General features: G+C 47.2%; 1 protein-coding gene across 10 annotated transcripts in view; it reads left to right on the top strand.

Moving 5' to 3' along the window:
• Positions 1 to 15,352, top strand: part of MSI2 (musashi RNA binding protein 2) — a 196,862-nt gene extending 181,510 nt beyond the window's left edge. For 3 of the 10 annotated variants that reach the window (XR_004061280.1, XM_030962689.1, XM_030962686.1), the window contains 3 exons: positions 7,955 to 8,109; positions 10,036 to 10,113; positions 12,195 to 15,352. Coding sequence is in view for 7 of the 10 variants with exons in the window: in XM_030962689.1 (XP_030818549.1) it covers positions 7,955 to 8,109; positions 10,036 to 10,077 (197 nt within the window). In the remaining 3 variants the exon portion in view is untranslated. Of the gene's footprint in view, positions 1 to 7,900; positions 8,110 to 10,035; positions 10,114 to 12,194 lie in introns of all 10 variants that reach the window. The other 7 variants (XM_030962687.1, XM_030962685.1, XM_030962683.1 and 4 more) reach the window with 5 other exon arrangements.
• Positions 15,353 to 16,055: the final 703 nt, after the last annotated feature.

Raw genomic sequence — 16,055 nt, 5'->3', positions numbered from 1 at the left:
CCTCTTTGGTTTCTTTGTGAGGTCCAGCTGAGCTGGTGAACATCCCGTGCCTGCAGGGAGGGACAGTGGAGCAGCACAGAGCTGGGACCGGGGCAGGGGCTGATGAGTGGTCACCTGCTCCCTGCATCATCCCTGGGCTGCTTGGCACCCCTGGTCAGGAAGGCAGGACCTCTCCAAAGAGCAATTACCCCAGCCCAGAGCCCTGAATCCTCTGCCGGGGGGGCTGTGGGTGCACAGAACCGCATCCCTCCCAAACTGTTTAACTAATGGAGGGAATCGTAGCAGAGCCTTTGTAAGGTCGACATTTGTTTGTTGTTAAGGATCTAATTAGAAACATGAGAGGAAGCTGAATGGCTGCTTGCTCGGCTAATTAGCGACATGCACGAAGACCACTTTGAACTTCAAGGACACAAAGCTATTAGCGCTTACATCAAAAATGGATTAAACTTCTGTGCTTTTATAATGATTAAAGATGAGCCGCTGGAGAGGAAATCCTTTTGTGAGGCTGTGACAAGAGCTGGCTCCCTGGCTGCAGCTCCTACAAGCCAAGCTTTGTGTGGCCTCGTGTTGCGCTCGGCCCCGCGCGAGTGACACCACTAACACACGCTATGGAAAATGGGATTAGGCAATAAATATTGATCGTTGGCAAAAAGTTACAGCTGAGCTGCAAAGTGCAGCTATTTGTCCTGCAGGAATTAGAGCAGCTGGGCTTGAACACGCTGATTTTTGTGTCTTCTGCAAAGTGGTGCCCATCAGCAGCTTCCAGATGTGGTGGATGCCTTGGATGTGTTAAGTACAGTATTTAGTAGAAGCAGGGGCTCACATGCAGCAGTGGGTTTGTGGAACACCTGCTCCAGGTGAATTTTTATCTTGCCTAAGCTTGTGGAAGCTGCCCAGCTCTTGCTCGTGGCTCATCTCAGGTAGTTCAGCAGTTGGTTTGTGTCGTGCTGAGCTGGAGGAGCAGCGTGGTGGGAGGACACTGAGGCTGCAGCAGGAGCAGTTTCCTCAAGATCCCAGGTGGCATTATCACCCCATTGTGCCCAGCTCAGGAAGGTGGGCAGCACTCAGCCCTCCCTCCTGGTTCCCACTCACTTCCAGCCGTAATTGCCAGCTCACCACCCACTGCTTGCTGTCATTACCCTGCGATATTTTGATGTGTGAAGCCATTTCCGAAGGGGCTGCAGCCGCAGAGCTACCTTTGAAAGTGTGACTGCAGCTAGAAAATAACGTACAAATAGTACCTTGTTAGGGCAGATCTCGGTGTGTCTCAGCCTCATCACCACTTATTTTGCTGACGAGCCCGACAGTTGTTGTATTTTCCTTTTTCCCTGCAGGGCCAGTGTAGCTGCAGGGGAGGGATAACCCGGGGCAGCCTGGCTGCTCCCCATTACGGAGCGTGTCGGGGCGACAGGGAAGGCACAGCTCTCGCCTTTGATTTTCCAGGCAGGACTGAGCCAGCTGTCATCTGCAGCTCTTCACACTTCACACTTGCAGAGGAGCCGTGTCTGCCACAGGGTTCTTAGAGAGGGAGTTTGCTTTTCAAGTCTGCTTGGGAAGAGCAGGAGCAGAGGGATGCAGGTCCCCATGAGAGATGTACAACATGGCAGCTCTCGTTGTGACGCCGCCGTTATTTGTTTTTCTGGTTTGTCTCCCACTTTCGCTTCCAGTGAGTTGGGAGCTGTTTGTACCTTGTTATTCTCCAGAATATCTGTGTGTTTCCAGCTCATTATTTGTGAGACGTCTGTGAGCTGGAGCATTGATCTGAGTTCGAGGTGTGCCACACGCTGCCTCCCACAGAACCCACACTCTGCAAAAGCTCAGGCACGAGGAAGAGATCCTTCCATGGCTCAACCTGACCACAAAGGAAGGGGTTTGGAACTCTGTGAGGTGGTTGGTATAGAAAAAAAGAGCCTGAATATCAGCTTTTATTTCTCAGTGCTGTGCCAGTGCACTCCTGCAGCCTGAATAGGCCACTGAGAACCAGGAGCACCGATGTCTTATTTCAGACTGGCATTAATTTGTACATCCAGTCCCGGGTAAATGACATTCTGGTTGTTAGCAGCTCTGAAGAGCAAGGTACAAACTCCCATTAACTTCAGCCCTGACTGCACAAAGAATTAGCTTTGGCCAAGCGATCTGTAACATGGGTGCAGCGCTGCTAATTATATTTATAAGGCTCTGAGCACTAATGATGTAAGATCTGCATGCGGTGCTGAAGTTGTGCTGGTTATTTAAGGTATCAGCGTCACGCTGGGAGTGCTGCTCTGTTAGTCATGCGTGCGACAGCGTGGCCATCGGTGCTCCCCTCTGGGACGCTCGGGTCCCCAGGGAAGGGGGGACTGTCCCCTGCCACTCGCTGTGGTTCTGCTCTGTGTCCTCTGCCAGGCTGTGCCTGGGTGGCTGCAGAGGCAGCATGGCAGGCTGGAATGCTTGGGGACAGGTGATGCTCCTTCTGTGACAGTCTTCTCTGAAAATCCAGCAGTAAATGGACCCAAGTGGCTCAAATTCATAAATTTGTAGAATCCTAGAGCAGGGTGGGTTGGAAGGGACCTTAAAGACCAACCCAGTGTCGTGGGCAGGGACACCTTCCACTACACCAGGCTGCTCCAACCTGGCTTTGACATGAAATGCCACCAGGCTGTGGGGCAGTTCCCTGTCCCAGCTGGGCTGCTCAGTGCCCTGTGCCCTGCCTGCTCCCCTCCCTGCCCGCAGCATCCAGTGTTATTATATCATTTACTCCTTCGAGCTGGAAGATGATGTTTGCAGCATGTTCTATGAATTTTTCATAAAGATAGAAAAACAGACTAATCTTGTGAGCTTTGAGTCTTGGTGGTGGGTAATGGCTTTGATTTAAAGCATTTTGTCTTAATGATAGTTATATTGAAAATTTCCTGCTGCTTTCAAGCACGTTTAGTTATTATCATAAACATTGATGGTGGAAATGCCTGCCAAATTGTGCGTGGCTGTTTATGGCAGATGAGAGAGTCATCCAGAAATTATAGCTCTGGATCAACAAGTTGTGAAGAAACCTGTTTGTGCAGGAATCCACCCCGAGGGCAGTGGGACAAGGCAGGAGCAAGGAGGGTCTTGGAGGAGAAAAGGGCTGGAGATGACCAACTCTGGTTGTAGTATATGCTTGACAGGAGATGAAAAATGAATTTCTGATGAGAATCATAGAATCACTTATGTTGGAAAAGACTTCTAAAATCAGTGAATGTTGCTTTAACCCCACACTGCCAAGCTCCCCCAATCCCTGCAGAGCTGCTCACCCCCATGCATGGCTGCCCAGGGACAAGGAATATCCTGCCTCTGCTCAAAGAGGGAATCCAGTGAATTGTGGTGGTTTCTTTCCCTCGTGGGGATTTCCTCACCTGAGCACTGTGGCGGGGAAGGCAGACACACAATCTGCACTGTTCCTCGCCTGGATTTTTTTTTTTGTTTTAGAATACTGATATTTGTTATGAGTCCTCTGCAAAGGTGTTTAAGTCTTTGGGTTTTGGTGCTGTAGGAGAGGGAGGGGTGTCACCAAGGCTCCATGTGGGCTGTGTGCAGGGGACAGTGATCCCCATGCAGTGTCTGTCTCAGTCCTCTGTCCAGATTGCCCCTGCTTTGTTTCCTTTGCAATACAGCATATTTTAGTGGTGCCCAAGTGGTTTTTTTTGCCATCAGGTCCCATTTACTGGTCCCTAAGGGCGTGACTGTGATCCCAGTACTGTGTGAGTTCCCCCTGTAGGACAGTGATGTCAAAATCCTCATGTCTCTTCTCCTTTTCCCTTCCTCTTCCCCTTCATCACTCATGGCTGAGTTGGGTTTATTTGGGGGATTCCAGCATCCAGCTTGTCGTGCTTTGCCCAGGTCCAGCAGCCTTGGGGTCCTTGCTAGCAAATGCCAGCAGGAATCCTGACTTAGAAATGTCTCAAGAGTCATGGAGGGAGAGTTTATCTTCCAGCACTGACCTTTGTGGCTGAGCACAGCTGAAGGTGTGGGCAGGGTCTGTGTGAGCGTGGCAGTTTGCAGGAAAAGGCTCCAGGCACACATCCCTGCCTCCTGCCCTGCCTCAGCCTGGGCTGCCAGGCTGCTTTGGCTCCCAGCTCTTGGCTCCTTGTCACAAAGCACTTGGCTGAAGGTGGAGGAGCATGCCACATGCATGTTAAACGGGGATAAAGGCTCTGCTGAAGGATGGGCTGAGATAAAGCCTCGCTGCCTGAAGAGGTCCAGCTCTTGCTGTGCCAGCCCTGCACAGCAGCTCCCAACTCCACCAGCACCAATATTGGCATTCAAAAATCCTGCTGGGGCTGCTTTATGAGCCCACATGTATTATATCCTTCTGTGTCCCATCTCACATTCCCTCACTGCTTTTCAGTGCTCCCCAAGGCACTGTGACACTGGGCAGAGTGGGCCTGAGGCTCCCTGTCCCTGAGGCTGCACCTGCTGATCAAAATTCACAGGCTCAGAGTCTTCTCCATAAGAAAAACCACAGCAGATTCAAAGTGAAGCAAGCAAGACATTCGCCTGCCCTGTTCCATCACTGCCAGAGCTGCTGGCTGCTGGCCCTTGATCTCCATCAGCACAGGAAGGAGCTTCTGTAGTCCAGGGGATGGAGGATGGCTGGGGCTGAAGATAAAAGGTGGTTGGCTGTGACTTACAAGCACATCTAATCTTTTCCACATCTCTGCTGACCTTGATCTATCACAGGGCTTCCTGGGGACGCTTGGGATTGTGAGTTTTGCATAGAGGAAGCCTTTGAGCTGGAGGTGCTCAGGCACAGAGTCTCAGAGCTGTGAAGTTGCCTGCTGCAGGATGGCTTCCTGTGCATGTGGTTGGGAAATGGCACCTGGAATGAGTCCTTTGCTGCCAGGGCTTCCTGAGTGCTGGCAATTGATGGCCCTGGCAGCCCTCGGTCACTGCTGAGTCAGGCTGGTGGATCCAGAGTCAGGGGATTCCTGGGCAGCTCAGCCCCTGGCTCTGCTGGGACCAGGCTTTGCTCCTGCTCCTGGCTTCAGGTCACAGTCAGTGTTCCCTCCCCTCCATGGACAGCACAATCCCCTGGCAGTTCTGCAGCAACAAGCTTCCAAACATCTGCCCCGGTTCCTGTTCTTGCCATGGGATGTTGGTGGCCAGGGGAAAGGCTCCAAGTCCTTCCAGCCTGCAAGGAATTAATGTCAGTGCTCTGCAATTCCCACAGTTCACAGCAGCCTTGGACAACTCCTGACAACCTCCAGCAATCGGGAATTTTGTCATAGGTTTCCAAAAAGTGTTAACTTTTATTAATGATGCAGCATCTGGAGTCTGGAGGATTGCAGGCGTTTTTCCTTCTTCCTTTTAGTGTCAGGGTACTCCAGGTTTGTGTAAAAGAAACTTGTTTCCAGGCAGTTCTTGCCAAAACACATCAGGATTTGCCTGTTGGGGAAGTGGTTCAGGGTTCCTTTGCTGTTGTGATGGTAAAGGTGCCTCTGGCTCCAGGTGAGCTCACCTGAGCTCCTGGAGGAAGACAAACACTTAGCAACTAACCATGGCTGAGCAAATCATTTAAATACAGCTTTCTGAGCCTCCTGCTAATTATGGGAGCTTTCTGTTTCATTTGTAGGCTCTGAAGCAAAGTGTTGGCTCTGGAAAAGCTTCCAGCTTTTTCTGTGGAGTTTTTCAGGCCCCACATGGAGAGGTGCCAGGGCATCCCAGCCTCCACACAGCCCTTCCCAGGCACTGGAGCAGCCTTTGGCATGCCTGCTCTCCCTCCTGTGAGCAGTGTGGAGTGTTGAACCCCTGGTCAGCAGATGAAAAATCACCTTTTCATTCCCCACCTGAATAACCAACCCACTGCCAGCTCTCCCTGCAGGTGTGAAAGCCTTCCCTCCAGTCTTGAGAGATGCAAATGAGAGTGGCCAGGGTGGGATGTGGGGTGTGGGGGCACAGAGGGTCTCTCAGGTTCCTCAGGTGGTTGTTCTGGAGGTTTCTGTGGGGTTTGCAGGAGTATTTTACTAACAGGATGCCCCTGGCCATGCCAGGTCCTGCTGTCACTTGGAGCAGCCAGCTGGGTTTTCTGTGTGACTTGGCAGGAAAATTCACATCCATTTTATTGAACCAAAGGGAAGAAAAGGGGGGAAAAGTGCTGGCTTGTAGTAATAAAGGGCTTTGGAACATCTCAGCTGGATATTTTTCTTCACGAGTGAGAAGGCCAAATGTTATCTTGACATTTAATCTTTAATAATAAAAAAAGGCTCTTTGTTTGCCAGCGAAGTCCAAAATCTGTTTACTCTCTCATGCCTTATTTCTTTGAACTTGCTAGCTTAGATGTCCTACTTACCCTCCCCTGCTACCAGTGCAGAGCTGTGGGGAATCATTTCTTGTGCAGAGCTGCCTTCCCTGTCCCCACAGAGCCACCAGCTGCCAGGTGTGCTTCTCCTGCCCAGTTCAGGCATCTGAGAACTGGGCTCCCTCTGGGTGGTGATGCAGGGGAAGGGGCCAGGGCAGCAGAGGTGCAGCCTGTGCCCACCCCAGCACTTTGGTGAGAGCACAGGGCTGGCTCCAGGAGAACCCTGTGGTCAGTCCCTGCAGCTCTGACCTGGCACAGGTCACTGCAGGCCACCAGGCTTCATAACCCACTCTGGTGTTCAGTGGAGACCGTGGGAAGTTGCAGCCAGAGGAAAAGGCTGAAGTAGCCTTGGGGCAGCCTGGAAGGTGGGGATGGAGGTGATGGGGGCGGTGCCCAGGGGGTTTGGGGCAGGCTGTGGTGCTGGGCCACGTCCAGCCCCGCTGGCCATCGTGTCCTGGCGCTGCCCACGGTGGGGACACGGTGGGGTGGGCAGAGCAGGCTCCCTGTGCCCCCAGGGACCTTGCAGGTACCACCCAGGTGTAGCTCCAGCTTCCCGCAGCCATCTCCATCCAGTTCCTCCCAGTCCGCTGACTTTTCTTTCGCATTGAAACTTCTTCCTCATAAATTCTACATCCAAGAGCAGCCGTGAGAAATGCCAGAAGCCTGACCATCTAACATGCTTTAATATCTAAATTTCTTCTTCAGTATCATTCTTATTTACATTGTTTTTCTTTCTCAAAAAAAAAAAAATTAAGGGAGGAAAAAAATTAAATTTTCTTTTACTTCCACATTAGGAGGTGAGTTGTCATCCACCCTCTGGAATTCTTTTTTTGCTTTTGATCTTTATTTATTTGTTTAATTTTGGTTGATGTCCCAAGCATGGTTTTGGAGACGAAGGTAGGTCTTCGCTCTCCAAATCAAAAGGAAAAAAAAAAACTAAATAAAACAACACTCTCCTTGGTCATATTTAAAAGAGAAAAATCCAAACTGTTCCATTCCATATCATTTAAAGAAAAAAAAACTACTACTGAACTATATCTACAGCTTACTGATCTAAAAGGGCGGGTTTTTTCCAAAAGTATCGAATGGATCCAAAAAACGATTTTCCTAGACGTGATTCAAGTTATTTGCTGTCAACATTTTAATATCAATATTACCACAATGTGTAGTCTCAAACTAGTTCCTTTGTAGTTTGCATGGGATGTGAATGCTGTCTCGGCGTGCCCAGACCTAGAGAACTTGTTACTACTGCATGAGCATCAAGTCAGATGTTGAAAAATACCTATTATATTTTGTGATAACTTGGTGAAAATGAGCACCTCCAGTCTCTGGTTGCAGTAGTGTGTTGAATGATTGTTCTTTTTTTTTTTTTTTTTTTTTTTTTATATATATCCATATATATATTTTTGGAGCTCTAAGCTTCGTAGTAGTCCGGGCTGACTCTTCTCCAGTACTTGCTCTCCTCTCGCATGGCCTTGGTTAAGTGTTAGAATTGGGCCTAGGCTGTTTATTCTGGTGTTTGGCTTTGTAATTCCGGTGCATGCCCGGCGTCTGGCCTCATACCCAGCTTTATTCTCTGCACACCAGTCTTGAATAGCTACAGTGCTCAACCGAATTTTGGCGCACCCGCTTCCCCGGCAGGCTCCACCCCAGCGCGGCCCGGAGGCTTCCCCGGGGCCAACAGCCCCGGGCCCGTGGCGGATCTCTACGGCACGGCCAGCCAGGACTCCGCCGTGGGCAACTACATAAGCGCCGCCAGCCCGCAGCCAGGCTCGGGCTTCGGCCACGGCATCGCCGTAAGTACCCCGTGCTGGGGGCTCTGGGGACTCTGGGGGGTTTGGGGTGGGCTTTGGGGGTTTTGGGGGTGGTGGGGACCCCGTGGCCAGCGGGGCTCCTCGCTGCCAGAACCTGCGAGCCGTGCCCGACCCGTGGGTACAGCTGGATTGTGGAGTAATCCCTGATTGTCAGGGTGTTCCAGCTGGGATTGGCAAGGGGGAAAACCTCCAGAATCATCAGGTCCAATCAGCCCTTGAGAACCAATTGCCATTTCATCACCAATTTATCATTATTATCGCTAATTGCCATTTTAAGGAGAATATACTTCCATGGGGGCACTGGCATTGCGCCAGCATCAAACCATGACAGCCGAATGTTTTGCGGAGATAAAACTCCACAACTTTGTGAAAGTTGTAATGTTTCCAGGGATGGGTACTCCACCACCACCCTGAGCAGCCCATTCCAGTGATTAATCACTTTTGCACTGAAGAAATTTTAAGATTAATCACTCTTGCACTGAAAGAATTTTGTCCTAATACCCAACCTGAACATCTCTTGGTGCAAACACTCCTTTGGAGCCGTCTGCAGCCAGACATGACCTGTCTCAAAGAGAAATATTTAATAAATATGGGATTTAAATCCCTGCTTGTCCACATGGGCTTTACATCAGCCCAACTACCCCTCCTGGCTGCTGCACCCTTTGGCAGGCAGAGCAACAGTCCCTGCTCCCACTAACCGAGCAAAATCAGCTCATTAATTTGGCTGGTGGGACCCCCAGCAGGGGGAGAAGGCATGTCCTGCTCCTCTTCCCCTGTTGGCTGATGTTTGGGGTCACTCCCAGCTGGTCCTGGGGTCACTGCAGCCCCTGAGCGCCGCAGGTTGGAGCGAGGGGCCGGGCTGGGCCGGGGGTCCCGGGAGGTGCCTCCTAACGCGCCTAACATGGGGCTGTGATTGCACTAATGAGGGCACAGATTGGCTTAACAAGGCTGCACGTGGCTGTGTCACCTGTGTGTGAGCATGAATGGGGCTGGGCTGCCCCGTGGCACCCCAGCGCAGGCTGCAAGGGAGGCTCCTGCCCTTTGGGAGCCCAGCCAGGAGCTGGATTTATCTCCTGCACAGTGAGGAAGTGCAGAGGCTCCCCCGAAGGGCCCTCAAACCCAGAGGAGAACTTCCCTCCCTGATGGAATTGGATGGGGGCAGCAGGAGTGTGGTGCAGACAAAGCTCCTGGAACTGTTCTTTTTACTGCAAAAAAGACAAGCAAACCCTCTGCCTGGCTTGGTGCCCGTGTGCTCAATTCCCATCCCGGGCCTGCCCCTCCCATGGTCACACCACGGACTTGACAATCCCTGTGGATCAATTCTAGCACAAACATGGCATATTACTGCTCTGCAAGGAGCTACATCAGTTCAAACTGCCACCTCTCACCACTTACAACACCTCTTATTTCCATTTTTCACCTAAAAACCTGTTTGTGCTTGAAAACTTGGGCACTTTTGTCTCTGCAACATCCTGATTTTTCAAGTGAAAGGACACCAGGTCCAAGCCTGGGTATCCAGATTTGTCTGCACTAACACTTCCCAAAGAACCATTTTATAATTGACTTGCAGATTGGTAGCCTCTTAATTCCCCCAATAACTGCAAAGAATCCCCTAGCTTTTATTACATATATATTTATTTAACACTCTCCATTTACTAACCCTGGTTTAAAAATAAAGAAGGGAGAACCCCAAAGCTTATTTTTGCACCTGGGGGAATGAGAAGATGATGGTCTTGGAAAGGTGACCATAGGGCTGAGCACACCTGGTGACCAGAACAGCTCTTGGAAATCCCTATTCATGCTGGCAACACAGTCTTTCAAGTCCTTTGATAATTTCTTGGCAGAAATTAATAATCAGCTGTTCCCATGTATAGAGCACTGATGAACTTAACAATTGTACAATTTTAGGGACCTTTGATTGCAACGGCTTTTACAAATGGATACCATTGAAACGTTACACATGGTTGGTTGCCATCTCACTTGGAGGTATTACAGTATATCCCATTTGTACTTTGTGCTGAACTACCATCTCCCCTATATTTACTTTAAGTGAACAATTTTTTATCTTCATTTCGTCTTTCCTTGGCCTTTAATCATTCCTTTCTGTGATTTGTGTTACTCAAATCAACCTCATGGGCTGGAAACTGGAAGACAGATCCAAAGCTAAACCAAAAGTCACTTTTTCATCTTCGTGATGCTTCGTGCAATAATTTGAAGAGGCAGAAAACCCAGGAAGCTTTGGGGAATCACCCCCAGTGCCAGCAGCCAGAATCCCAGTGGGATCAGAGATCTGCTCCCAGCGCACTGCTTTAAAAATAGCTGAGCCCCACTGCTTTATTACTGAGAAACCATCATTCTTAATTAAGTGCTGTACCAAATATTACAGCTAAAAGATAACATTGTAACTTGTAACCATAGAGCAATTATCAAGATTAAAAAAAAATTAAACCTGAGCAAATTAAATTAAAGGCATTACCTGAGCACCACAGCCCTGGATCGCTGCCAGTTTCCTACCCTTTGAACTAAGCTCCAGTTAATTAAATGTTTAATTTTTATTTTTTATTATTATTTGGCCTTTGGCATATTCATCTTTGCAAACAAATATTCTTAACACTCGGAATGGAATAGATTAGAAAATGCAATGAGAAGCAGAGGTTATCCCAAATAAATGGCATGGGTCTGCCTCCAGAGCTCTGAGCCCGGACAGGCAGACGGAATGGATGGGACACATTTTATTTCCCTGCCTCTTGCCTGCTATTACATGATCAATCTCACATCATTTACGTTCAAAAATCAGTCTATGAAATTAGAATTAAAGCTAGTCAAGGGGCTGGGAACTGTGGAAGATGTTCGGAGACTTTAAAATACATAAAAATAGATTTATACCTAAACACTAGTGGATAAAGGGGGTTTCTATTTACTCTCCATCTCCACACACACCCCCAAGATTACCTGAAATTGTTCTGTCAATTGATTTGCTCCACCAAGGAGTGTTTTTATGGGAAAGAAAAAAGTGCCATAAGCACTCTTGCTTAATCCCAGCTATTACTTGCACGTAGCAGGGCCTGTTCTGCGATCAATTTGTCAGAATCCTTCACGTCAGCCTCTGGAATAGTGAGGTGGTACCCGAGGCCAGCTGGAGCCCGGGCAGAGCATCATCACTCAGGCTAATAATGCATAGCGCTGCCAGCCTGATGGGCTGTAATCACTCCTCACTCACACAGCCCATCACTGCAGCCATCACTCACTGGCCAGGCTGAGACTCAAACCATTAACGACTTAAAAACAAAGTGCTTTTAATGCTGCTCATTACTAATTAAAATAGATTTGGAGAGGAGGAAATGAGCCTTATTATTAATTCCTCGAGGAACACCGGGTTTGAAACGCTTGTGGCAGCGGCTGCTCCTGCATCCCCGGGGCAGGATGTGAGGATTTGGCTGAGCCGCAGGTTCCTGGGGCAGGGAGCAGTTCCACATCCCTGCAGGATGCTGCTGGGACCTCACCCCAGCACAGCTGTTTGGGGATGGGCTCTGGAGGTCCCCAGGGAGCATCCTGTCCTGGCCCTCATCCCTGTGAGTGGCTGCCTGCAGAGCCAGTACCCCAAATATTTATATTTCTTTTATACATCATATATCTCAGCTCTAAGCACTGGCAGGGACGGAGCGTTGGAGGCTGAAGCTCCTGTATAAAATAAATCCTGGCTGCCTCAGCGTGCCCAGGTAAAACTTGTCACCTTCCAGGTACTTCAGAGAAAATCCATTTTACCAAAGCTGTGTGAATTCATGGCAGAACAGATGCCTGAGGAGCCGTTTTTGTCCTGGCCCTACATAACTCACATTTTACTGTTCCTAAACTGGAAATAAGAGCAGGGAACACGAGACCCCTTCTCCCATGGGGGCTGTCCTGGGAACACCTCAGCATTGCAGCCCCCTGCATCCTCCCTCGGGCTGGATGGGGCAGGCTGTGGCTGCAGTGTTTGCAGACACTTTGGGGTTTTTGGTTAAAAATCCTAATTTACCTCAATTAACTGTCCCTCTCCGTGTCCTGTCCACCTTCTCCCCACGCAGAGTCTCTCTGGATGTCCGGGCAAGACAGGGCGAAGTTTCTGAAGGGGCCCACGGTTGGGTGATCTCATCAGACTTTGAGCACTACATCATCATCACCATCACCATCATCATCATCACCGCCAACGCAAACTGGAGGTGGCACTCGAAGGACTTGGGTGGTTTAAAATCTCTCTCATCATCTCATGAATCTGCTGTACTATAAAAACAACAGCTTTTAAAAGTATGTATATATAAAACCCATTTCTTGTTCGTTTTATTTTCTCGGTGGGTTTCCCCCCCTCTTTTTAAGCCTCTCCAAACCCACATCTTTTCGTAGCCTTTTGGACATAGTCTCGTAGCCACGTAGTCGCAATTCTTTGTGTATGTAGCGAGAGCCTAACCATAGTGTAACTGTTATATTAAGGGGTTTCTTTTGCTTTTTCTTTCCCACCTCCCCTCCTCCTCCTCCTCCTCCTCCTCCCTTCTGTTTTACGTAGTTGTTGTTGCTTAAAGGATGCTGAGATGGTGACAGGAGGCTCGGCCGCGGGGGGAGCGGCGGGCAGGGCGCGGGGAGGGGGGAGCAGCAGGTTCTCTGGCCCTTCTTTTCCTTTGTGGCGTCTTGGTTACTCTAATTCTCTCTATTTTCGGCAATAAGGCGAGGGCGACAAACTTTTTGCGCGTCCTTTTTCTATATAAGTGCTTTTTTTTGTTGAAAGAGGTGATATAAGGTTTTTTGAAATTGTGAATTCTGAAAAAAAAAAAAAAGAGAAAAAATAATAAAGTGCTGTAAATACAATTCCATTAACTACATAGAAACTATTAAGAAAGAGAAATACAAACCTATTTTTGTGATGGAGTCAGCCTAAGGCAGTTTCTCTATGTGAATGGAGGAGAAAGGACGAGGGAGTTGTAGCCTTTGGGAGTGGCTGCCGGGGGGCTGTGGTGCTGTGGGACCCTCCCAGCCCACCCAGCTCACACCAGCAGCTTGCTCTCACAGTGCACAGCTTACAAAGGAACAGTCTCGTGGGATTTTTATTTTAATTTAAAACCTGCTTTTCCCAAAACTGATCAAGAAGCTACGATTTTTCCTACTTAGCGCATTTACGGTTCAAAGCACACCTTTATTTTGGTTCTTTTTTTGGATTTTGGTGGTTTTTTTTTTTTTTTAGTCATTATTTTAAACTAGATCAACTTGCTGTCCAGTCATTTCAGCTGCTCTGGGCACCTCATGTGGGCAGAGCAGTGTCCAGCTTGCATGGTTTCCTTTATTATCCATCACTTTCTGTAATGTCAAATTAGAAAGCAACTTTGGTTGGTTTTGATTTCTTTTTTTTTTCTTTTTTTTTCCTTTTTTTTTTGGGAATACCTCAGTGCTACAAGTTTCACCCTAGAAGCAACGGAAGATTTTAATTTATTGTAGTTGTAAACAGAATTTAAAAGAAATAAAGTATAAAACATCATTGCACTGTGACTGGTAGGGGAAAAACTGACAGTTTCCTATTTGCACATGTTTAATATTTGGCTGTTATATATATGGTCCTCTGTTGGGGGAGGAAACTTATGAAGGATATTTTTTAATTTAATTTTTTTAATATTGGTAAATAGGCCTGCAACAGCAAACTAGAAGTACAACATGGTAGGTGGCATTAAGAACATACTGTAGTGTGGATATATTTCTTCTTTTTTTAATGTAATATTGACAAGTTTTATTAATATTTTTTTAAATTGTTACGTTTATAAATTTGGTACTTTAGGTACAGCCAGTATAAGACACTGAATGCGACATTTGTTAAAAAGAGCTGCTGCACTCCTATTTTTGTAAATTTTACTAACAAGTAGACTAATGTAGGCATTCAATAGACAAGGTAGAGCAAGGCATCTTTAACAAAACAAGGCACCATACTGCTAACCGAAAGGAGAAACCTTGTTTTTCTTGTTTTTAAAAAAAAATCATGCTTTTTATGTAATATTTTAGGTTTTTTTCTTATTTCAGAACAACCAGGTTTAAGCAAAATGCTGGACGCTTTTTAAATATTGAGACTTGATCAAGTAATAAAAGAAACAAAACAGAATTCTTTAAAAAATAAAAAGGTAAAAAAAAAATACTACGAACCAAATTCCCTGCGATTCAGTGTGCCGTCAGGGAATTTTTTATTGCTATTTTGTCAATGTTGATGATGTACTGTACTACCAGTTGGTTTTCCTCTCCATTCCCTGTCACCTCATAGAATATTCTTTGTTGATCATTGTTGTATGTTAATAGTGTATAAAATGGCTTATCTTGTAAGAGTGCTGTCCTGATGGTAGTGTAGTGAATTTTTCCCCCCCTCTTTCTCTCTTCCTCTTCTAGTACATATTGGTAGGTGTATCGTAATTAAGGTTAAAAATTTAGATGTAGTTATTCAGATTTAGGACCAGTAAGGATAGAACTTTCTCTTATTTAAGAAAAAAAAAATGCTAATAATTTTGGGAAGGTTTTCCTTTTTTGTTTTTTTTCTTCTCTTTTTTCTTTCTGTGCTTTTTTTTCTCTTGTTTATTATTTTTCTTTTGTTGATCTGATGCGGTTTCAACTAACCAAAGGTCTCACAATGTTAAAAATGCTGGCAAACTCTTAAGGCATTTGTAGATCCCCACCCATGACTTTGGAAAGGGGATGTGCCATACTACCTTAAATGCTAATGCTAGATATGCAAAACTGGATTTTTTTAATTTATTTTTTAAAAGAGGGAGGCACGGTATATTAAAACGATTTTACTAAGAGAAAAAAAAAAAACATATTTTTTTAAGAATGCTCAGAAGAAATTGCTAATCTGTGTGAATATGTTTTAGATGTTTATATACCTTTTGAGAAGTCCCAGTGGCCCATAGCACAAATGTCGTGGAATCCAAGATGTTTTGATGTGGCTACCTAGACTAAGGTTCACGTTAGTCCCCCACTCATCTAGAAATCAATTTTGAACGATATTTTTTTTTCCTTTTCCTTCGTTCGTTTGGGGGTTTTTTGTAAATTTTTCAGCACAAAGGTTCAGCTCCACCTTTGTTTTGCTCAAGCCCAGGAGGGAGCGATGGAATCATGGACTGGGTTGGGTTGGAAGGACCCTGAGCCCGTCCAGTGCCACCCCCGCCATGGCAGGGTCACCTCCCGCTGTCCCCCTGTCCAGCCTGGCCTGGGACCCTGCAGGGACAGAGCCCAGGACACCTCCCTGAGGGACAGAGCCCTTTGGATCTGCAGCTGGGGTGACCAACAGGAGCCATTTCCACCGTGCTGGGTGACCTGGGCACCCAAAGGGCCGGGGGGCCTCGTCCCCACCACCAGGGCCATTCCCCAGGAGCCGCAAGTGCTTGGGACCCTCCCCTCAAATAACCCGAGTCCTTCTTCGGGATCGGCTTGGTTAAGGCAAAGCCTGATCTGTCCTTTGGGGTTTTTATTTTTTCTTACACTTCATAAATGTTCATTTTGAGTTGAATTTGTAGCTTGGACTTTAAGGTAGCATGGCTCTCTTTGCTGTAAGTTGATTTTTTTTTCCATTGTACAGCAGCGTCTGCTGGTGAATGTCACACATCTTGCTAGGCTTAGTTAAATCATTGGGTAATTGTGGGTGATAACGACCTGAAAGGTGTTGGGGTTTCTTTTCTTCCCTGCTTTCATCTGTAGTGTGAATGAGGGCTAGCGACTCCAGCCACACGTCCCTTCCTGTTTCGTTTCTGCCATTCACTCAATGCAACATAATCAATAATAAAGCAATATAGTTTACTACATTTTTACTGAAGGCCAGCCATGGTTCTGTATGATATTGCATATGAAACTGTTTACAAAAACAAAAAAAAAAAAAAAAAAAAAAGAAAAAAAGAAAAACAACACTAACTCATAGCTGTCTTTTA

Source organism: Camarhynchus parvulus, chromosome 19, assembly GCF_901933205.1.
Source record: "Camarhynchus parvulus chromosome 19, STF_HiC, whole genome shotgun sequence".
NCBI lineage: Eukaryota > Metazoa > Chordata > Aves > Passeriformes > Thraupidae > Camarhynchus > Camarhynchus parvulus.
The sequence above is the reverse complement of the archived record's forward strand: the minus strand, read 5'-3'. Positions and strand labels throughout refer to the sequence as shown.